General features: G+C 36.2%; 2 protein-coding genes and 1 non-coding gene across 6 annotated transcripts in view; 1 reads left to right on the forward strand and 2 right to left on the reverse strand.

Annotated features, from left to right (window-relative positions):
• On the forward strand, window positions 1–15,395 carry FKBP3 (FKBP prolyl isomerase 3). 3 transcript variants are annotated; one of them, XM_026670882.2, is made up of 7 exons: window positions 1–214; window positions 1,479–1,580; window positions 2,986–3,093; window positions 3,775–3,910; window positions 4,468–4,535; window positions 5,196–5,318; window positions 15,354–15,395. In XM_026670882.2, the coding sequence occupies exons 1-7, from the start codon at window positions 113–115 to the stop codon at window positions 15,378–15,380; spliced, it is 666 nt and encodes a 221-aa protein (XP_026526667.1). In that variant the 5' UTR covers window positions 1–112; the 3' UTR covers window positions 15,381–15,395. The 3 variants fall into 3 exon arrangements, with proteins under 3 accessions (XP_026526667.1, XP_087808604.1, XP_026526666.1); XM_087952478.1 differs by lacking the exon at window positions 15,354–15,395 and adding an exon at window positions 14,389–14,500; XM_026670881.2 differs by lacking the exon at window positions 15,354–15,395 and adding an exon at window positions 6,318–6,527 and having other exon boundaries at window positions 5,196–5,293.
• The window catches only part of PRPF39 (pre-mRNA processing factor 39), a 26,566-nt gene continuing 9,841 nt past the window's right edge, over window positions 7,079–23,803 (reverse strand). For both annotated transcript variants that reach the window (XM_026670880.2, XM_087952477.1), the window contains exons 6-14: window positions 21,025–21,193; window positions 19,472–19,579; window positions 17,009–17,173; window positions 16,561–16,687; window positions 13,102–13,370; window positions 10,228–10,412; window positions 9,888–9,962; window positions 8,486–8,600; window positions 7,079–7,761 (exon numbers count right to left, since the gene is read on the reverse strand). In XM_026670880.2, the coding sequence (XP_026526665.1) occupies window positions 7,705–7,761; window positions 8,486–8,600; window positions 9,888–9,962; window positions 10,228–10,412; window positions 13,102–13,370; window positions 16,561–16,687; window positions 17,009–17,173; window positions 19,472–19,579; window positions 21,025–21,193 (1,270 nt within the window). In that variant the 3' untranslated portion in view covers window positions 7,079–7,704. The remainder of the gene's footprint in view (window positions 7,762–8,485; window positions 8,601–9,887; window positions 9,963–10,227; window positions 10,413–13,101; window positions 13,371–16,560; window positions 16,688–17,008; window positions 17,174–19,471; window positions 19,580–21,024; window positions 21,194–23,803) is intronic.
• Window positions 12,959–13,042, reverse strand: LOC113414235 (small nucleolar RNA SNORD127). Its single transcript, XR_003371150.1, has one exon. It is a non-coding gene; the product is annotated as a small nucleolar RNA SNORD127 (small nucleolar RNA).

The raw sequence follows: 23,803 nt of genomic DNA on the forward strand, positions 1-23,803 counted from the left end.
GGCGGGGCGCGCCGAGTGTGCTGCAATTGTGTTTCGTGCTGTGGGCTTGTGAGGAGCAGCTGAAGAGTTCCCAGACGTTCTCCGAGTAGGCGCCCGCGCTTGAGGCGATGTAATGGCGGACCGCGCGCGCCCTTGGAGCCTGGAGGAGCTGCGGAGCGAGGAGCTGCCCAAGCGGGAGATTGTCCACTTTCTGCAGGACCAAGCGGCGCATAGGGTGGGGGATCCGAGGCGCGATCTGACGGGTGGGCAGGCTCCACCCATGCGGGTTAGCCTGGAGGCGTGTAGCTTTAATGTGGCCAGAAGATGTGTGCAAAGTTGCGAAGTCCCCTCCTCTCCTGCCTTTTTTAGCCCTCGTTGCCCAGTTTCTTTTAGTCAGGGCTCCCTCTTTCTTTAACCCTGTCCCGCTCTTGGAAGCGAACCATATAGATCTCTCTTCGGTTGTGATGAGAGCCTTTCGGTGGGACTGAGTTATCTTACCTCCCCTTTTTCATTTCACGTGGCTGCGGCATTTCCACATGCCAGCTTGGGTTGTGGTCGTAAGCATAGGGGGGAACAGCCTTCCTACGCTTGAGGGGGGCGGTTGGGTGGGGATAGGGATTGCTGATTCCATTACTGACAGGCCAAGATAAAGTAATTTATAACCATAGATTATAATTCATTCTTGCAGATTTTAATATATTGATTTTTTTTCCTTGTGATTTGTTGAGTGATCATTGGATGCCATTTGGCATACTTTGCTTTGAATATCAAAGCATAGCAAAACATTAAAATAATGCTGTTAAAGGCAATAGTCTTTTTTTTTTTTTTGAAATGCAAGAAAGCTGCCCTTTGGATTATGTATCAAAAACAAGAAGTAGGCCTTGGAGAGGGCTTCCAGTAGCCATTCATCTGTTATCTGTGTTAATACAAAAGGAATTGCTAGTGGATAAAAAATAACCTAATTTTTTTTCAAATTGAAATAGTTTAGATGAATCCAAGAGCAAAGGAGAAGGGCAGTACCTTATATTTTTAATTTAAGCTGATTTAGATTTATGGAGATAAGATCATAGATATTTTTATTTGGAATATTGTGAAATTGTGATTTGTTTTTAAATTTAAAGCTGATCTGCAATTTCATGGTTTACTTACATTGCAAATGAATTTGTTTATCTTCCATAAAATTGTCAGATATGAAAAATCAAGAGGAAGAGAATAGTATTCTTTTCAACTGTGTGTTTTGCTCTTTTTCTGTCTTATGATTGGGTTCTGTTCTGCAGTTTGCTGTGAATTAAATCCCTGAATGGATTTCTTGGTATAGGAATCACATGATTTTGGATTTCAGGAGCAATAATTGGATTTATTTGATGTTATCAGAAACTTTATATAGACTTCAAGTTTCCATTTTGTAAAGTGTAGGTACTATTCCAGTTCACTTTGCAGTATAGGAAAACTTGTCATTTATTACAGGTAGCTGAACTAATCTTAAGTTTTGTTTGTAGTTTCTTGCAGAGCACAAGTTGCTTGGTCAGATAAAAAATGTGGCTAAAACAGCTACTAAGGATCAATTAATAACAGCATACAATCAACTCTTTGAAACCAAGGTAGGTCTTACTTTACCAGTGCTTTATTTGTAAACTGAAAATGAATGAAAAACTCAGTGGATAGATCTAGTATTTTTTAGACAAAAGGTGCTTGAGAATCTCTACTTAAAAAGACTGCTGTGCTGAAGAAATCGTCTTTGGTTTTTTTATTGTTGAACTTTCTGTTTGAAAGAAAAAATAAAACTGATTTGGGTTTTGATTATTCAGTAGATTTTGATTATAGAAGTGACTGGTATTTTCTATTTTAGATAAGTAAAGAGTTGATATTATAAATATGTATCTTACTGCACTGAAAGAAGTTGGAAATCACTTTTTGTTTTCTTTCTTCACTCTTTCCTTTTCTTCCCCCCTTCATTTCCCTCTTTTTGTATTGTCTTTATTTCTATTTCTATTTTATATTAAGTAAAAACTTTTAATAAAGATATTTTTTAAAAGAAATTTTTGTTTAAATACCTATGTGTACTGCTTCCAGTCAGACTAGGTTGAGTACATAAATATGGTCAAACTAGCTTTTAAAACTTGTGTTACATGAATGTTTTCTGCAAAAGGTTATTTTAATTAAATGTCATCATTTTATCTTGGACCTGCTATATAGTATTATACATTTTATATGGCAGAACTATGACATTTTAGAGAAGGTTTTTAAGATTGCACCAAGAAAATGTAAGTGAACATTCAAAATATAATAAGTAGGATTACATTCATATTATTCAATATTATAATAATATACCAGGGGACAATAGAGTAGAACAGGGGTCCCTATCCCCCAACCCACACCCTGGTATCAGGTCCTGCTGCTTCCGGCTGTCTGCAGAGGAGAAGTTGGGGATTGCTGAAATAAAAAACAAACAGTTGGCAAAAATCACAAAGTATCAAGTTCTAAAAATTGACATTGAAAGGTTCCAGTAAATGGCTATCGTGGTCCAAGTGGCTATAGTCACACTGTCTGCAATATTAAAAAAAAAAAATCTTGGTTGGCACTTATACAAACTATATATTGACAAAAAACCCATCTGTCAATTGCAAATGGCCACATTACTTAGCTACATACATATACTAGGACGATACATTACAACATTCTATATTCTTGGTAAGAACTTGATGTTTGCAAAGGACAACATCAGCTAAAGAACTGGCAGCTGTGACTTCATATTGTTGTGAACAGATATGCTCAAATGGCTCCTTTGCTAGATGTCCATTCTTGATCCCCTTTATCTAGAGTTGTATAATTGTTTTTATCATATTTACTTTTTAATCTGGATTTTATATATTTATTGTTTGATTGTTGTACAGAACCTAGAAATGTGTTTTGTGAAATGGGCAGTTGTAAAATTTGATTAATAAATACTTTTCATAGCACTATTATAACTTCCTTAGGTAGATCACTAAAATGTATATTTCCCAGAGCTTTAAAGACACAGAGAACACTGAACAAGTAGCAGAACAGCTAAAAAATATCAAGATTGATGAAAACCAGCCCAAAAAGACAAAATCTGAAGAAGTTGCTGATGAGGTAAGTTGGGAAGTACCTCAATCATGTTTTTCAATTTCTGCTAGGTGAATAAATTAAAAAAAAAAACATATACAAATTAGAAAAGACATTAAAGAATAACAATACATCTACCATAGCCAAGATATGTAAGAGACAAGTTATTTGGTCTCTTGAAAATGTTGCTGTAATTATAAAAATATTCTGCAAAATAGGTCAATCCTATATAGCTGCTTAAAGTTAAGTTCTCTGATAGTTGTGTCTGATTTTGAGCTGGTAGTGATTCTATTATGCTCATTCGATCTTTTGGAGTTCTGACTTCTGAAATTAGTTGCATTTTCCATATATATAACAACATGATCAACTCAAGCTTGAACACATAATTATTTTAAAATAAACTTTATATGATCAAGCTTAGTGGTATATGTCACAAACCTCCATACATATTTTTAAGAATAAAGTCTATTATAGAATACTTTTCTGGATATGTGCGACCAAAATGATACAGTTTATATATAGTTTTACCCTTTTGGGGACCAGCTACAAAGTTACTTGCAAAGAATTTTCAGTTCAATAGTGAACTGAATGTATGAAAAGGAAAGTGGACTGTTTATATCCTTCTAAAGATGTACCATATAGAACTCTGAATATCTGTATTTTTAAAATAGCGAAATTTAGTGTTTTGTTTCTCCATTTTCATTGTAGGCTTCCCCAAAATATACAAAGTCAATTCTGAAAAAGGGAGATAAAACCAACTTTCCAAAAAAGGGTGATATTGTTCATTGTTGGTATACAGGCAAGCTGCAAGATGGAACTGTTTTTGACACTAATATTCAGTCAAGTAAGTGCTTAGATAGCTTTTTAAAAAAAGCTGGCGAAGTTTTTAAAGAAGTTTTTAAAGTGGTCCTCATTGAAGGCAGGGTAATGGGAGCTGCAGTGTCTCTCAAACAATAAATTGGAGCCGAGTAAGACTGTAAATGTTCTACATTTAGCATTTGTTCAAGCCATGTTGGAAAAAAGATGGAAAGACTTTTTTAAAGTGTTTTATTCCAATATTTTTATAAGTATAATTCAAGGTGGCAAACACACCTGATATTCTCTCCTATTTTCACAACAGCAACCATGTAAGGGAGTTGGGCTAAGAAAGAGTGGTCCAAAATCACTGTTGGCTTTCATAACTAATGTAGTATTAGAACTGAGTTTCCTGATTTTTAGCCTGGTGCCTTAACAATCTACAGCAGGCTTTAGACTTTACTAGAAATCTTGTGAATCAAGTCTGGTCTTCCTTAGAGTGTATTTTGTACCCAGAAAGGAGAAAAGATGCAAATACTCTGTTAAGATTTGAAATTGGTAAGCATTCCCTGTTAAACTGAGTTTGCAACCAAATCTATTTTTCAGGTTCGAAGAAAAAAAAAGCATCTAAACCACTGAGCTTCAAAGTTGGTGTCGGAAAAGTGATTCGAGGTGTAAGTGTGCTAATGTGGGTGGACTGAGTGTATCAGGTTCTCATACCCTTTCATTATTAGAAAATAGTTTTGGCTCTGCAGCTGTTCAGCCATCTGTTTCTTTCAATAAGACGAGGCATTGGTATATATGATCCCATGAGCCCTTTAGATTCTTCTATCCTTCCAGGAATGAGAACACCGTTGGATGTCTGCCCATACATTTTCTGCAGATCTTGGGCCAGTGTCCAACTGTCATAGAGGTTTTGGAAGAGGGCTATGTATCATACATATATACATCACATGCATGATGTATATCATGTTTGCAGATGTCACTTCTGATGCTTTCCTTAGTTCTAGTTTTGGGTTGTAGGAAGATTGTTTACTAGTTCTGCATCTCTACCAAGACAAGAGACTGCAATCTTCAGGTTTGTAGATCTGTATTCGTGACCTGTGATATTGCAGTCTCTGGGTCCAATTAATCGAGTCCAATCTACTTAATTTTCAGAGGAATTTTGTAGGCCTGATGAAAGTATCTTGTACTATTTCTAAATAATATCTAAATAATGTGTTGTGTGGGAAATGTTAACAGAAAGGCTTCAAGCAGCAGTGGAGAATGAAAAAGGCTTTTTATCTGACCTTATTGATACTGTAACCAGAACAAGTTTCTTTTCTATTTTTCAGTGGGATGAAGCCTTACTGACAATGAGCAAAGGAGAAAAGGCTAATTTGGAAATTGAGCCAGAATGGGCTTATGGGAAGAAAGGACAACCCGATGCCAAGTATCCTGCTGACATTTCTCATTATGTAAATTGCAAAAACCATTTTTCCTATACAATAGAGATTGATGACATTCCCCCACCATTTTACAGTATTGCAGAAGTCCCCATTGTTGTCCATAATATTAAGTGTCTTAATTGACATCAGTGGGATGGATCTTCATTGACATATCTCTAATTGTAAAAGACCTGGAAAGATTTCTCAGGGGTGGGGAGGTAAGGTGAGACAGAATAAGGCAAAATTCAAGTGGTAATCTTCAGTATTCTCATCTAATATTGGATGCAAAGCAGAAAGGGGGAAAACTTGTTGCCTGATTTTTATCACTAAGTTATCTTTGTCTACAGTAATGATTTGACTGGGGAGAGGGAGGGAAGACTCCTTAAATTGAAACATCTAAGGATTAAAAGGTAGAAAAGGAAAAATGGACATTGGTGGGTGGTTAGAATATTTCATATTTTCAATTTCATGCTTACATCCTCTGAGGGGCATTGCTTACACAATGTCTAGGTACTTTTCATTTATGAGCATTCATTACAGGTAGTCTTCAACTTGGGACAATTGAGCCAAAATTTGTTGTTAAGTCCATTCTACGACGTTTCTTGCCATGGTTAAGTGAATCACTGTAGTTATTAGTCAACTGGTGTTTAGTGTTTCTGGCTTCCCTATTGACTTTGTTTGTCAGAAGGTTGCAAAACGGGATCATGACCTCGGGACATTGCAGCCATCATAAATGAGCCAATTGCCAAATATCTAAATTTTGATCATGTGACCATGGGGATGCTACAATGGGTGGAAGTGTGAAAAATGGTCATGTCACTTTTTTCAGTGCCTTTGTAACTTTGAACAGTCACAAAATTGACTTGTTAAGTCAAGGACTACCTGTACATGGTTGCCAAAGTTCCCATCAGAGTTAAACACTGAGTAAAAATAACTTGCAACTTAGAAAACATTACACCAGCTTTTCGAGTATATATACATTTGCAACCACAATCTACTATATAAGAATTTCCTTAACTTCTATTTCAGGATTCCACCCAATGCAAAACTTTTCTTTGAAATTGAACTAGTAGATATTGAATGATATATTGTCTCCTCTTCAGTCTTGAATATTTGTGAAGACACAATACTTCCAATTTCAGGGAAATGCAAATGTGGCCTTTTATCAGATGGAGGAATCAAGACTCTTATTGCAATTATAGTACAATGTCTGTATTACTAAAAACTACTTTATATGTGGCTTTGACTGATGTTTTGTAGCAAGGACTTGAAGAAAATTCTCTATTTAAGTATTTTGTGCTGTCTATGGAAAGACATTTTAAGATCAGGGTTCCTGATTTGCTGCGTTAAAATTTCTATCCCTTTCAGCCCAAATTACCGCATTTTGCTAATCTATTTTAGTCTACACAAAGAATGGGAGATTGTATGTTTAAATCAGTTATCTTAATCTCGCAGGCATACAATATTGGAATAGCAGGGAGTAGGGTGGTTAATTCAGCTGGACAATACATATCCAAAATAGATGTACATCATGCTGTATTTCAGCAAGGATGTTCTTATTTTGAAAACAGATTAATGTAAAAGAGCAGTTAAGGATTTTTGGACCAAATATGCACCTTGGCTTTTGCAACGCATTGTAATACAACTTCCCTACATGCAAAGTTTCAAAATCAACGCATAAAGGAAACATGGAACCGAATAGCAGTACAGGTAAAACCATCAGAAAGAAACTATGTTCCAAAATAAATTTGATAAACAGACCCCTAAGGAAAAGCTACTGTTCAGAAAAATTACACAATTTGATTTTATTACAAAAAGGCATTTTAAACAAAAAACTAAACCTACACATGAAAATTCCAATACAAAATCCATCCTAAGACAGAACATGGTTCTAGTAACACACTTCATTTTAGTCACTCAAAGAGATACCCTATTCATTATGCATCCTCATCAGTTAACATTTTTCTAAAAGCAGCTTTTGGGTGCTGCAATTGTAAACTGGTAAAAAAAACCCCAAACAGATGCAGGAAAAGAGATATGGAACTTTGAAAATATTCAAGCACATTTTACTGCAGAAGAAAAGGAAAGTATCTCCTGGCTTGGATGTCTGAGATTGCTGGGGTAAACGTCGGTATTAATACATGTTAATTGTTGCAAATTAACTTTCCCAATTAATCATCAACACTACTTCATATAATAATTTGATAATTTTACTATTGAGAAAGTTAATAGCTCAGTAGCTATAGAATACAGCAAGATACCAATGAGTTTGTCACAAGAAAAATGTGAAAATCAACTCATCATACATGCAAAAGACAATCACGTGACAGTTTGTTCACATCCCTATTTCTTTCTCTTTTACAAAAGAAAAGCATTAAAACATTGTGAAACTCCGTTTGTCATTAAATTGTTCTGCTCAGGTTGAAGATGACTGATAATATTGTCCATAATTCCATGCATTTGAGTAATTGTACTAAAAAGGGAAAAAAATAAGAGAAAATTAATACCCTCTATAGTTAATGGGGTAAACTCCAGTACTACCCAGTATGAAGCAGCTAACAATTATTAAAATAACTTGAAAACTAAAATTCTCAAGGTGTAAAATACACGGCCCTTTCTTAATCAAATTTGAGAGTTGATAACTCACTTAAAGCTTATGTCAAAGCAGTTCCAGCTGCCATTGTTAACTGAATTGTGCATAGTCACAGTATCCCAGGATTCCCATTTGTGACCTGTCAGTTTGCCCATTGAGTTTGTTGGAAACTGGCAGTGAAGATTGCAAATGGCAATCACATGACCTTGGAATGCTTCAGTCGTGGTAAATGCATGCTAGTTGTCAAATGTCCAAAGTACAACCAGAAGGAATGGTTTTAAGTCCCCCCATTCGGAATTGTTTTGAAAGGTTGCTGAATGAATGATTGTTGAGCAAGATTACTACCACAACTGGGCTGTAAATCTCCAGGGAGCCATAGATGGCAGCCATGTGATACAAACCCTCTGTTGCCATCTACTGGTCATACATATTTTTGCATGCTGGATTTGGGAGCTCTCAATTGTAAAGCCTGTACTAAGGTATACAGACCCACTCTTGTAGTATAAGATGGGCTACATTTTTAAAATTAAATAACTTCAGTTGAGAGGAAACAGGCAGAATTTTAAGTATTTAGTCCAAAAACCTCCGGATAAATGATGCTCACCTGATACCAGGCATTGTAGTTGTAGGCTGCCTGATTTGCTTGCATATCCCCATCTGCTGCTTGTCCAGACATTGCTTCATCACTGTGAATTCGTTTTTCATCTGGTTCTTCACAGCTGCAAAAATAGTTTGTGTCACTTCTTTATGAAGCAAGACCCTTGCAGAAATTTTTGATTTTTTTCTACCAATAACTATGAGGAAATGTTATACTTTCCTACATGCTGAACTTGCCCATACATTTCCTATCCTATTGTAAACTCTGAAAAGCACAGTCACTTTTAATCAAAATGTAATCTCTCAGCAGTGGGTGCCAAATGCGGAGTTCATCACTTAAGCCTTTTTCAGGGCCCTTCCTGCAATCTTGAATAGAAAGATGGTGACTGTATTTTTAGGCAGGTTTATTTGGCACAACATTCAACGTTTCCAGAGTGCTACGGCATTACTGAATAACGAATTTTAAACTGAAGACTGGAATTCAATATACCACTTTACACATAAACTTTGTACATTAAATATGTCATGCAACATTTAAAGTCTTAAATGGATGCATGGGTCAAAACAAATTTTCCTTAGTTTTCTTCAAGACAATAGATCATTATTACCAATTCATTTGAAGAAATTATGGGAGGCCTTTTGAGCTTCCTGTTTAATCTTAAATGACATCTGTAAACAAGTCCCAATTATTTTTTTCCTTCGACAGAATTAAAGATTGCTTATGTAAAGGGCATGCAAACATATTTTAGTACTGCTGCCTATAAATTATTTACTTAATTAAGTAAAAAGTATATTTAAAATGTGAATTGTTCTATTCATATCAAAAATGATTATAACAATCTATGATCACATCAAGGAAAAGTATTTTTCTTGCTCTTGTTTTCTGGAAATATGATATAGTTCTTGACTTGTGACAGGTCACTTAGCGAGCAGCCAAAGTTCCGCGGGACCTACTTATGGACTATTTACAACCTAGATTCAAAGTTCTGACAGCGCCCCATACCTGTGTTCAGTTGAGTACACTTTGGATGCTGGGCAACCAGCCTACATTTACAACCATTTGCAGCGCCTGCAATCATACTACATTTTATAGCAGCTTTTGTCAAAAACCAGCATATCCGGTTTTCAGCAAGACCACACCATAGCAAACCACTGATTAGTTTTAATGATTGCTGCAAGAAAAAAATCATCTGGTTGTTTATGTGACCAACTTGTTTTATAACTATCACCAAGTTATGACCATGCTCAAGGACCACCTGTGCACAATTCCTCTCAATATATAATTAATTTACATTTAATCAGCTCGGACATGTACTAGCATTAGTAAGGGTTCAAAAATATAACAGTAAATAACAGTTATATTTAAAAAAGCAATCCAGTACTTGTAGCTAGAAAGAAAATGTGTGTACCCATTCTCTGCTTTTCTTTTTAAACATTCTTGTTCCTTTAGAAGGGCTTGATGTTCTTCATAAGCATCTAAAAGTCTACCAAAAGAAAAAAGGAAAACTATGAGATTCCTACTCCAAACATACTATGCAACAAACGTAACTCCCGACACTGGTTCCACTTTGTCAATAATAGCTGGTTTTTGAAAGTACTATTATAATCAGAGTAAAATGGAAAATAAATTTTAGGATTGGAATTTCTGGGACAATTTATAAAAACTAAGCTTGATCATCTTGATCTCTGTATATAAACCATTCTTGAACCCAAAAATCAAAGGCTGCAATCACTAAAAATAAACCTTACTTGTTCACATCCAGGCCAAAATCTTCAAGAAATTCTACTTTGCGCTGAGAAAATATAATCCTCATTTTTATAGGCAATGTTCCATTAATAGCGCTGTCAAAACACAGAATGATGTTCTCCTCATTCTGCTTTAGATCTCCACTGTATTCAATTTCCAACAAATTGAGATACAGTTTTGGATTATCCTGTGCAAAAAACAATACAATTCAAGGTTAATTTTATGTTTACACGTGTTAACCGACCATTATTTGAGAACTATTTTAACAGTTATGCTTAATCTACAGGTTTCCTCAAATTTCTAAATGTACATCAGATAACAAACCTAAATAAACCTAAAAATATGGTTTAAATTCTGGCTTACTATGTATGAATGAGAATCTAGAGTAACATAGTATTTTAAATGATTCCACAACTCTGAAATTGACATAATATATCTAATTACTTTATGCAATTGAAACCACAGCTTGAGTTCATAAATCTTATCATGTATTAATTAAATTTCTATGCTAACTCCCAACAAGTGGGGCAGTTCAAAATTAAAAAACAAACACACACCCCCCCAAATCCAAAACAATAATAAGGAAAAAAGAATAGCAAAAACGACACCTTCAACACCCAGAATGAGATTTCAATCATTTTTATCGAACCGTTCTTCAAGGCCCTCAAAACGTTTTACAAATTTGGGCCATATTTTATGCTATGTAAAACAACCATGTTACAACCATGATTTACAACTTAACTATATATAAACTCAGTGTGGCTGTTCAGTAAATCATGACTTAGTATATATGAACTCAGCCAAAGTCTCTGAGGTATGTAAATCCATTAGTTGTGCTCTTTGTGAAACTGCTTGCTCTGTTCCTGAAGGCTTCCTACGCAATCTACATTTTAAGACAAAGTATACAAAAGAGATGGATTTCCTAGTTCAGTTTCTCCAGTGTGAGGAAAGTCAGATCAGATGCCAAGAAAACAGAAGGGCAAATAAAGTTTATGCAGCCCTATACTTCTTACTAAGTGAAATCATTAGAGGATCCAATGCAAGACAACTCGTTATCTCCTTGTGTCAGCACTGCACAAATATGCTTTTTGCAACAGGTTTCAAATTACAGCAACAACTTGAGGCTAAAATATTAGGTGTTTTAATAGTAGGAATGCTTCTTGACAGCTGACCCAATGCTTTGGGAATATGTATCATTACAAGCCCTCTATCCTACTTCCATCAAAGAAATTATCAGCAATTTTACAATACCTAGAAAATTAAATGGCTAAACTCATCAGAATATACTTCAGTAAGAGAAAGAATACCGTAGCAGAAAGTCTTTATTCATCATAAATATACGCTTGCAAGAACTGGTTAATGTCTTGCACCATAATCAAAACATTTTTTTTTTTAAAAAAAACCTCCCTTTTTATAATCCTGTACTGGATAGAACTGAGCTTTTACTGGTTGGATGCCCTGATGCCTATGTGGAGTTTGCATTAGATTTTTTTTTTTTTTGGCATTGTAGGAGAAAATCTGCTGCTATGTATGATTGAATTCTCAACCTTCTGAATGGGAGGTGAGCATTTTCACCACTAAGCCACTATGCTGCTTTCGATCAAAACATGGTACATACTGAAAATATAAGGCCTTGGAAGCTTATATGTTTTGTCCATGTATGGCCACATGTATTGTAGCATCTGAATGGAATCTTGTGGATTAAACAAGCTCCACGATATTCAACATTCTTCTCTAAAGATAAATATCAGAGGAACTACCTCAAATATGGTCTCAGGTAAGGGAACACATATCTCAGAATAGAAGTGTAGGGCTGAAAGGGATGTTAGAGGCCCTCTAGTCCAGCCCCCTCCTCCCTCTGCAACCCAGACAAGAGTCCTTATATTATCCTGCACAAATGGCTGTCCAATCTTTTCTTGAAAATCTCTAGTGATGGAGCACCCACAACTCTGAAAGGGTTCCACTGATTAATTGCTGTCAGAAAATTTCTAACTTCTAGGTTGAATCTCTCTGATGAGCTTTCACCCATTGCTTCTTGTCTTGTCCTCAGATGCTATGGAAAATAAATGAGTGCCCTCTTCCCTGTGGCAGCTCTTCAAGTATTGAAAGACTGCTATCGTGTCTCTCCTAAGCCTTCAGTTAGGCTAAACACCCTTGTTCTTAGCATTTAGACTTTAGACCTCTTATCTTTGTAGATTTTCTCTGCACACTTTCAAGGGCCTCAGCATCCTTTTTGTATTGTGGTAATCAGAACTGGATGCAGTATCCCAATGGCCTCACTGGTGCAGTATGGAGTGGTATTATCACTTCCCATAATCTTGATGCTATCCCTCTGTTGATGCAGCCTGGAAGTGCACTGGCTTGTTTGACAGCTGCAGCAGTGATCCATCAAGATCCCTCTCAATTTCTATTATTGAGCTAGGTATTTCCTATTCTATGCATTTGGTTTATCCTGCCTAAGGGCAGGAACTTACTTTTCTTGCCACATAATCCCACTCTCTCCCAGGAACATTTCCTACTGTAATATGGAAAATTTGCATTTTTATCTAAAAATCTGCACTGCTTATTTTAAACACAACCAGTTCAAGTACAGTGACCTACCATTTTGGCCACATGATACTACCAAGATATGATATCACTATGCTTTCAATGCCAGGTAGTTCCCCATGCCAGAATAATTTTCTTTGGAAGGGAAGCCTGAAATTTAGGGACAAACCAAATAAATGGTAAGCCAAGCAACATCAGGTTAGAGGGACTGTTGTCTCCATACTGCAGCTACGTGCATTGCAGACTTTAAAGGAATCATCACAGTTGCCAGCTATAATTACTTCTTCCTAAGATAAGACATATAAATGAATAGTCGGGAAATTACATACCCTGTCTCTATCAATGGCCTCCAAAAGAACTTTCCTGGCTTTTGGAAGATTCTTCTGAATTTTGAAAAGGTGTCGAGCAAGCTTTACAGCAAAGAACGAGGCTTCATAATTTGATTTGGCATTTTTCACAGCTTCCTCAAGCAGGTGTTCAGCTTCTTCCATGTTTCCATGTCTCCGTTCTAAACTAACTCTTCGTAAGCGAATCATGGCCAATCCTGAAACATTCTCCTCAAAGATCTTCAGAATTCTTCTGGCTTCATTGATATTCCCTAAAAGTAAGAGAGAGAGTATGTGAGAACTTGGAACTGCAAATTGATACGAGCTCATCAAATCTTTTAGGATATCTCTCCACCCTTCTTTTACTCTTGATGGAGTATATTATATAATTAATATTACTTGGATTTTCAGCAATCAAGAATCTCTGCTTCACAGAGCCACAGGGGGCGCAGAAAGAAGGTACACAGATAAAAGAAGCAAATAGGTACTCCAATTTAGCATCAATACAGAACCTCACTTCATTTGTTAGTTTCAAAAATCTAATTGACAGAAATAGCCTTAACTGAAGCAGAATTTTAAGCAGCCAAGTACAGATGATCCACAGCTTATAACTATTCATTTAGTGATCGTTCAAAATTACAACAGTGCTGAAAAAGTGACTTGTGACTGTTTTTCACATGATGGTTGTGGCATCCCTGTGGCCACGAGATTGAAATTTAGACACCTGGCAACTGGCATGTATTTATGATGGTAACAGTGTTTTGGGGTCATGTGATCACCTTTTGTGACCTTCTGACAAGCAAAGTCAATCCGGAAGCCAGATTCACTTAACAACCAGGTTACTAATTTGACAACTGCAGTGATTCACTTGACAACTCTGGCAAGAAAGGTCATAAAACGGAAGAGAGTTCACTTAACTGTGTTTCTTAGCAGTGGAAATTGTTAGTTTTCGGCCATTTGAGCTCAAATTGGGTTCAGTTATGGTTGTAAGCTGAAGATTACCTGTAATGAACTTTCTATGCAACTCTTTTTTCTACCCTGAAGGGTATATCTTTGTCTAGGTTGCTCTTCCCATTGGTTCCGGGAATAATTTTTTGTTGCACCATATGGTGACAATAAGAGAGCAATTCGTAGCAAATTTAAAGAAAATATGTCTTCAAGCTAAGTTGATTTCTAGTGAGTGTGTCTATGTATTTTTCTTGGCAATGATAACAAAAGTAGTTTGCTGCTACTGTAGCCTATATTGTCTTTATAACTTTATAACCTAACCTAGAGTCCTGAAATTTCCAGATTACTCTCCATCCAACCATACCGATCCTATTTAGTTTCTGAGATCAACCAAGTTTCGCTAGGACCTCCCACATCCTGAGCTTAAATACTGGCAAGCAATGGAACAGGAGACGCTTATGGGAAGGACAAAAGATATCAAACACAGAAAAGATGGTTTCATTCAGTAAGTCCCGTGTTCCATTTCCCTACATTGTCTGAAGAGCAGCCTCCACAAGTAGTTCTCAACTTTTGGGAGTTGTCTGGGAAGTTCTACTTACTTGTGGAGCAGAAATTGGAATGTGGTTCTGTTTCACATAGAATTTCAGTTTCATAGGAGGTTTCAGCTGAGTTCTATGAACTAAACTTGCAGGGCTTAGAAAGGAATTGATGGAGGACCATCTTGCCAATCTGTGCATGTTGTTCAGTGGCATCGATAAAAAAAAAGACTACATTTCTTGTGGAATCAGCTATGTTACCCGTTGTGGCCACCTTTTATCAATAAGCTAATCAGGTACAGGTTCGCCTGGTACTCACAGAAGGTACCTTAAAACCAAAGACAAGTGACTGGAATGAGGGTGCCAGTCCTTAGTTCTCTTGAAGCAGAGACTGACTGTTCTCCAGATAAACAACCTGCAATACCGTTTCTGTGACAGCACGGAAGATTTAGAGAAAGCAGCTCTGCAGGATATACTATAACTTGGATGTGAATCTCTATGGAGGCCTATGGATTAGAGAGGTCTGTTTGAATTTATTGCCAAGAGGAAAGCCATTTTCCAATGAACACAGTTACTAAGCAGAGGGGTTTGAAAGGCCAATACACTAGTTTTGTAGGGTTATGAACAGTTAAGTTAATCCTGAGAATCTGAAAGGATCAAAGCCACCACTGAAATCTGTGCTGTAACATGCTAAATAATTAATACCCGTTTAAAAAAAAGGCCAATATCTCAAGAAATGATCTTTGTGCCACTTCCTTTTCTCTTTGGCAGAAAATGTGCCAGGTGTTTCAAGCTTGAATATTGATGTTTCATGGGAGGCCAGAGTGGTCTGGATGGAGACTGAGTCACAATCTAGAGTCTAAAAGAACTGTTTATTTCCAGATGGGCAGTTATAACCAGCTCAAGTCTGAATGAACCTGGCTCCTTGGCTGAGATTTACTCTGAAAGGATGCAAGACTTCAATGACAATCAATAGTTCTATGGAGTTGTATTTTAGAAAGTGTTTGGACAATGGAATTACTGTCAGGCAAAAAGTGGTGGCTGTTGCCTTGATTATTAAAGCACCAGTCCTTGTGAACATGGATCATTGTTTGTCACAATGTGTAGATGATCTCCATCTTTTGAGATCATAGTCTCTAAGATGAATGCTTACGCATCCACTAATGCCATCCTTAAGCCAGGTCTTTAGTGCGTTAGACTTAGGAATAAAGCCTGCCAAACTTCAGAGAGAAGGGGTGTCTTAGGGCAGGGGCTGGCACAGAAAAGACGTGCTTCCTAGCTCCCATCAGATGACAATATTTAAAGAAAGGGACTAGGAGTGTGCTCACTCCATTTAACCTGGTAGGATGGGTAGATGTCCTTAAGGAACTGCAGCCACACAGATAACCTGGCATTGTGATTAATTTAATTGATGCAAATCAAAAACAATGTTCAGCAGGACACTGAGGTATGTGAGACAAGATATTATGTAGACATATGCAAACCACTCTATGCATATAAAATTCCATGCACAGATCAATTCATGTCAGATACTGTGCCTGAACCAAAGTAGATTTGTGTTTGTCGAGCAATGGATCCAGAATATGTGCAGTACATGAAGTTATCTTTTGACGACAACTTTTTCCAAGTGCTGGTGGGAATTTCTTTTCTTTGGAAAAAAAGAATTTGGGGAGGGGGGGTGTTGCACTGTGCCTATGACACTGGAATGCTAATAGTCACTCAAAGTAATTCAGACAAGTGAGAAAAATCAAATTAAAATATTTCTAAGAGCTATTAATATGTGAAAGGGTGTTTTATATGGGGAGGTGATTGTTTATTTTTGTGCTTTCAAATGTGTTTTTTGACTCCTGGTGAAAGCCTGGATTAGCAGTATTTCTAACATCTGCCTTGTTACATTTTGGGCAATAAGAAAGGGGAGATGTACGGTATGATCAGAGCATTGTGCAATTAGACCCTATATGCCCAGTCTACTCCTCACCTTGCTGTTCTTCAAAAGCAGCCCAGAGCAAGTGCACCATTGGTTTCTTGGAGAGGTGTATCGTGCAGGCCCGGCTGTATACGTGCCTCACCCCTTCAATGCTGTGGTTCTCCATATACTTGGCATACTGCATTTGAAGACAGAGCAGAGACTGAATGATTCCCAGCTTACTCTGGGTTACTAAATACTTGAGAGAACTGTAAAATTCTTGTGTTTTAAACCCATTCAGCACCTTTATTGAACCATTAGACTAGTTTCTGTAAGGAAGGACGAAGAGAGGCAACGAAGTTGGCATATGCAGCTGTCAAATCTGGTTGCAAGCAGACCATCTCCTAATGCAACAGATATAGTTATACATGAACAACATTCAAACAAGAGTACAGAAGGTTAGTCACTGATCATCAATGTTTGCAAAGAGTAGAACTGGCATAGGAGAAACGCCCCTTACCTTGATCCAGAATTCTTCATAGAGAGCACAGGAGATCACGCAACGCTCAAAAAGAACCACTACTCGTTCATGAGTTCCATTTTCAATCTCAAAGTCCAAATACTCCTTCCAGTTCTTCAGCTGGGTTTTCTCCAAAGGTTTAACATGAAAATAAGGTCGTTTTATCTGAAAACGGACATGACATGGGAAGTCATGAAAACATGCTTCATTTTACATAGTGTTCCTCAGTTATTAAGAAGCTGAATCATCTCAGCAAACCATATTTATTTTGATCCCAACTACAGTAGTTTTTGTCATTCTTGAGATCTTTATTCTTTGTCCCTTATTCCTTTAAACTACCCAGTCTCTGGAGTCAGGGAGCACGTACATTTAATATTTTTTTTAAATTATTACTTTCATAACCTTATATATTATCCTCAAATGAAACCAGTTTCTTTTTTGAATATATAATATCCAAATATATCCAATTTGGATATAGCTTTCTAAAAATAAAGGAAAAACAAGAACTGAAACAAAATATTGTGTAAAGCGACATGTGTGGCTCCTGGACATGTGTGGTTTTTTCACAAGATTGTAAGCATTTGCAAGGTGGTCAGTTGTAAGAATTAGCTAAGCAATATAAGCAACTTGTAGACAAGCAAGGAAGTCATTCAGAAATAAAAAGGTCTGTGTAGATACAACAAAATCATTTCGTCTAAAGAAGCACTGAACTTTCACAAGATTGTGTGTGATGGCAAGAATAAAAACTCCAACCTTACAGAAAAAGAGAAGATATCTTCTACAAGACAATGTATGCCCAAATTTCCTCTATCTGGTTTTGTGCTTATTCTGGTCTAGCCAAATATTCTGACAAACAGTCAGAATTCTCTTCTTCCTTGAATTTCTTCTGTTATAACAAAATCCTTATTAGACAGAAATAGTTGGGAGTCATAAATGAAAAGCAACATGCAAATAAATAAACATGCTTGCTGTGTGGCCCCAGTTTAGTAATTTAGCACACACAGTTGTGAGAAGAACAGAAAAAATGTTGGATAATTAAGATTTTTTTTAAAAAATGAAATATGCAAGTAAAATATAATGATTCAAGAACCCAAACTTGTCTTTACTGTAAAGCCATTAATTAATATGTGCTGACTGCAAGAAGGTAAACGGAATACAAAAGGATTTGGAACCACACCTAGATCACTGAAAATTATTTGTAGTATATATTTGTTCTGACTCGCCCATTTTGAAGGATCAGGCAGACTGTAATGAATCCCATTCAGTTGATACTTTGAAACCTCAAGCATGTCTTCAAGCAACATTTATGCAAGAAGCTACAGACATAATGCCTTTTGAAAAAAGCATACTACTAGGGCTAGAGATGCCAGGGATAGAATAAGAGTTGGAAGGGATCTTGGAAGTCTTCTAATATAACCCTTTGTGCAGGCATGATCTTATTCCTATCTGAAATACGTCCTATATGGTAGACAGCATTTTAAGGGAGAAAAATCACATTGGGGCCTTTGTGGTTATATGGAGTCACATCTGATAAATTGCAAACAGTAGAAAATGAGCAAAGATGTATGCTCTTCCAACAAAATCCCATATTTAATTAAATTCTTGAAGTGACCCTAAAATTATAGCATTTTAGACTTCTCTAGCACTGGAAAACAGATAAGCAGCGTGTGCTGAACTTTCAAAATGTTCAAATAGATTGACAGGTGTGTAAGGGATCCCATATATGGGAAACAGATTTCTAACTTCTCTCTCACTATAGTTCTTATCAGCAGAACAGCTGTCCCTGTCTGATTACCTCCATATATTTTAGGTCTAACTCAATACTGTACTATAGGCCATTTTGCTGGGAATTGTAGTATTTCTAGTACAAATACATTTCTATGGTATAGACTGAAGAATTGGCCTAAAGATAAATATGAAAACTTGGCAAAGTCCTGTATTTTCTTAAAATACTTAGAAAGAAGTATGAATGAGGAGACAGTAATTATTAACTATCTAGCTGCAACCTCTAATTTTGCAAAATGAGAACAGATTATTTTTCCTCCATGCCCCATTTCAAATGCAGTTTAATGTACAAAATGAAATACCTACGTACATTCAACTTTGGCATCCAAAAATATATTCAATGTTTTCACTAAAGTTGGCACATTTGTTAATTAGCAATGACCAGATATTGTTTTGTGAAGCCACAAACATGCAGCTAGCAGCTTCCTTTATAACAAATGCCAATGTGTTACTATGGAAGAGCCAAGGCAATGTCCCATCAACTAAATAGCATAAGAACATTGTTTTCACTGATGTGTAGAAAACAGAAATAGATAAACCTAAAACTTTTTAAAACTTCTGCAAAGCCACTAACAAGGGGGCAGCCTAATTCCTAGAGGAAGGTTTTTAAAAAATGCAATGCCATGACAGAAATTGTATGAACCTCCAAATTTGACAAGATTATTCAAATGAACTTACCCCTTCTTCAAAAGTCCACCGCTTGCTAACTTCATGCTCATTGTGATTGAATATTTCTTGATGAATTTCAATGATTCTGTGACGCATGTTTTCTATTTCAGTGATAAGCTAAACCAGACATTGGAAGAGTATTAATACAATTCAGGCAAGGGGGCATTTTTTTTAGACATTTCTGAAACAAGTACCTACTCTGGATGGGAATAATAATAATAAAATTCTAGTGGGGCTGTGAAGTATGATGTATTCCAATAGAACTGCTGGTATATATTATAGTTTAATATGAATAAAAACCCTAAAACTAACAATCTAGTCCCACAGCCTTTTATCAAAATCCCCAATCACATATAGAATGGAAACACCTATAATGCACTTTAAGAATCCTAAAGAATGATTCACTTTATAGTATTGTGCTGGACCATTTGTCTGTGGCTAAAGTATACCAATAGCGAAACAAAATGTAGTTTTCCTTTGAGTCTTAGTGTGCTTCATGGTTCATGGCTTTACATGTTTTGGAAACCCAGCGACATATAGCTTATTCAATATACCATGTTAATATCCTACTGCAATATCTAAAACAGGTGTGCAAAAATATAGGGAAGATGTTTTGAACTTGAACAAACCATCAGGTTCCAAATGTTTTGCTGATCAAAAATTATCCTGTAGTTTTATCACAATTAATCCAATAGGAAGAATGAAAATGGTACAGTAAAATCAGTACACCCTACCACCCAGAATGGGACAAATTGTCATAGCCAACTTGCCACAGCCAATTCAACAAATAAATTTAATTATTCAAAATAAATAAAAAATGATTTTATTTTTTGTCATTCACATTCCACTTTGTCTCTCCTTTTGCATCCTTTCTTTAATGATTCTATTCCACATTTTCTCTGATATTAAGTGTTGGCTGTGGCGAATTGTCAGACACCTTCCATTTCATATTCCATATTCTACCTTTCCTATTCCATAGGAAGTAAGTGACATGTAAGCATAGGGAAATGAAACTGCATACCTCCACCTAAAGGTACTTTCAAATAAAGTACCAAACTAGGCAGAATTATTAGCTTTACCTCACAGAGTTCTGGTTGTGTGTATGAGTGTGTTAAATACTGAACTAATTTACCAGAACAAAACAAGTGTTTAAAAATATTTCCCTGAACTATATCTACAGTAGTGTTTGTAATTGATAAGTTTTTACAAAAATGTGGGAAAATGACAAGCTGCTTAAAAGATTGTGCACTAAAGCAGGACACTAAAATCATTACATGACATTTCAGAAACATCCAGTGAAAAGTATGGAAAACCAAAAGCACCAACCGATTTTGAAGGCAGAAAGACAAAGAAAAAGAACTGGCATACACAGAATGTGTGAGTAAATGTGCATACATTGGTGCTTCTGTACAGAAACAATTTTCTGAACACAACTTTTAATAGCACTTTCAACAAAAACATTTCCAAATAGCTGACTAAATTATAAAAAACTGCTAGCCCCAGAGAAATTGTCCACTGTACATTCCAAACTGCATACTTATTCAAAAATGCTGATTGCTTACTTTAGCAGGGTCAGTAATATCTTCAATTCCAGTAGGTTGGTTATCCTCAGGTGTTTCATCCTCTCCATTATGATTATTGGCAGTGGAAGCAAGTTCTCTACGCAGCTGAATAAATTGTTCAGTGGTAAGAATGTCTCGAGGCAGATTATTTTGGACATGATCTTTGAACCTGCAATATATCAACAAAAACAAGGAATAGAAAATCTTACTATTTTAGCTTCCAGTTTGCAGGGCTTCGGCGGCAGCCAGGAATCCGCGATCTTGCGCGGTTTCTGCCTGGGCTCGCCGCTGGAGCGCCCCAAGCCAGCTGGCTTCGGGGCTAAGCCACCCTGTAGAGGTGGTGAAGAGGGGGGAGATCGCCAGCAGGGTCGAGGAGAGCTGCATCTCTCCTCCTCAGCTGGTCAAACTCCCTTTCCTGAAGGCGGTAGGAGCAGTGGTCAGAAATGGCCACCTCAAAGAAGCACTCAACCTGAAAAGAAAGTGTAGGACGAAGATAAGAAGTGAAAGTTTTGGCTGACCGGGATAAAAAGCAACAACTAAGGTACCCTGGAATTTAAATTTTATAAAAGATAACATCGCTCCCAAAGAAGAGTCGGAAGCAGCGAAAGAAAGTGAAACGGGAAAGTTTTTTTTCTTTTCTTCTCTCTCCTTCCTCACATTGACAACGAAGAGAGCTGAATAAGAAATCGGAAAAATCCGCTTTGGCACCAATAGGTAATTAAGCTGAAAATATAATTAATGCCAGATGGACAATAAAGATTTCTGGATATTAAAAAATCCTTTTTTTCTATAAGCAGGAAGGGGGAGGAAAAGAATAAGGGCAGGATCTGGAAGGAGGAGACTGCCTGGACTTCAAAATAATCTAAAGTAAAATCTCAATAAGACTTCTAAAAGATACATTTTAACTGGAACTTTGTAACCAAATAGTAACCCCAGGAAGAGAAAGTGAAAAAAGAAGAAAGTGTAAAACGAAACAACTTGTGTGTATTTGGATTGCTTGGTGACTTTTGGATTTTTGGATATTATATTTGAATGACTAAAAACAATTGGGTGGTTGTTTAAAAAATTCTACAATGGCATCACCCCTGGATGAACTGAAAATGGAATTTAAAAAATATAAAGAAGAGGCACAAGAAGGAAAGGGCTCCTTTGGCTCCGTTTTTCAATTCTTAGAAATGGTGATCTGTAACTACAAGAAACTACAAGATTGTGCAACAAGAAGATTGGGACAAAGAAGAAGCCATCTTTGAACAAGTAGCTCTATCTAGGGAAGAAAGGGGAAAGGGGGGAAAGAGAATGGAGAATTTAAGACTTAAAAAAACAGCCAAAAAAGGGAAAAATAATTTGAAAAGTGGATATAATGTTGGAAAGCAACAGAAAAGGGGAATACAGAAGAGGGAAATGGAGGTGGAGAGATGGGGGGGTGTAAAAAGGGGAGAGAGAAGAAGAAAGGGAAGAAGGAAAGGAAGTTACAAAGGTTTAGAGCAAGATGTAAAGAAACAGGACCTATTCAGAGATAATGGGTGAAAATTTAACTGAAAAAGGGATTCTGTGAAGGTACATAAGATTGTATTGTTATATCTGTAATAGAAATAATGTTAGAAAATTGGAAACAACATATGATTTAAAAGAGGGATAAAACAGTCAGTGTAACTTAGTGAAACTTTTGTGAACAAAATAAATGAAATAAAATAAATGAGAGAATTGAATTAAGAAGGAACGGGAACATTTTAATTACTCAATGTTCTATAAAATATAAGTGAAGTGGGGGGGAATTAACTATGGAAAGTTTATAAGTGTTCCCGTAGGAATATTGTATTTATCTGAAAAGTAATGTGTAAAATGTTAAGATTTAAATGAATATTAATATTAATGATAGAATTGAATTGGAATGGATTGTTCTTTTAATTATATTGTACATTTATATTTTTTTCTTTTTTCAAAATAGTGTGTAGCTTTAGAATGTACCAAGCAGAATCCGAATGGAAGTTATGTATTATATTAAGTGTTATAATTTTAGGGGAAATATATAAAGGCATCATACTCCAATCAGTGATTACAGGAGAAATTTTGTTTAATGAGAGATAGTAGACAGTTGAAACAGGACAGACAAAGAATATAAGTATAATGATTTGAATTGAGATGAAATAAATAAAATAAAATCAAGAAAGTTAAAAGAGGGGAGAAGCTATATAGAAAATGTAGAATAGTAATAAGATAAGGAATGGAATATAAAAATGAGCATAAACTTGAATTTGTGTCTGTACGAAGAGATGTAACCCGGGATTATGCTGCTTTCAAAAAAGATATTTTATGTTTTGTTTATGTTTGTTTTTAAAAATCAATAAAAATTTTCAAAAAAAGAAAAAGAAAATCTTACTATTTTGTTCACTTCTACATAATACAGGGGTCAAGGTGAAATATTAGCTATTCCAAGCTTACTATATACACCCCTGAATTTCCAACAAGGTTTCCAAACCTGTTAGAATATTTTGGGGGAGAATGGAATGCAAGGGTGCTTAGAAAAACAAGATATTAATTTCAACAATCTATGAGTGGACAAATATAGTTAGATATAACACTCCACCAGTCCTTCAGATCCTTCTATTGAGTCTAAGAACAACTTAACCCTCTACAAGATTTCAGAACAGGTCTGGTCAATCTGAGACCCTACAGATTTTCTCATGTAATTTACTGCAAATGTCACCCAAATCTACTCATTAGATAATAGGGATAACATCTTTGGGTACATTTTCAGCAATACTAGCAACTTCTCAAG

Source organism: Notechis scutatus, chromosome 1 (assembly GCF_049901735.1).
Source record: "Notechis scutatus isolate UNSWTSFEM ecotype Mainland chromosome 1, rNotScu1.2, whole genome shotgun sequence".
NCBI lineage: Eukaryota > Metazoa > Chordata > Lepidosauria > Squamata > Elapidae > Notechis > Notechis scutatus.

Excerpts from the sequence above, each read along its gene's own strand:
- FKBP3 (XM_087952478.1), top strand. The coding sequence starts at position 113 with ATGGCGGACCGCGCGCGCCCTTGGAGCCTGGAGGAGCTGCGGAGCGAG. Across the intron at positions 1,581-2,985 it reads ATCAACTCTTTGAAACCAAG|AGCTTTAAAGACACAGAGAA; the intron begins GTAGGTCTTACT and ends TATATTTCCCAG. Across the intron at positions 5,319-14,388 it reads CTGCTGACATTTCTCATTAT|ATTACTCTCCATCCAACCAT; the intron begins GTAAATTGCAAA and ends TGAAATTTCCAG.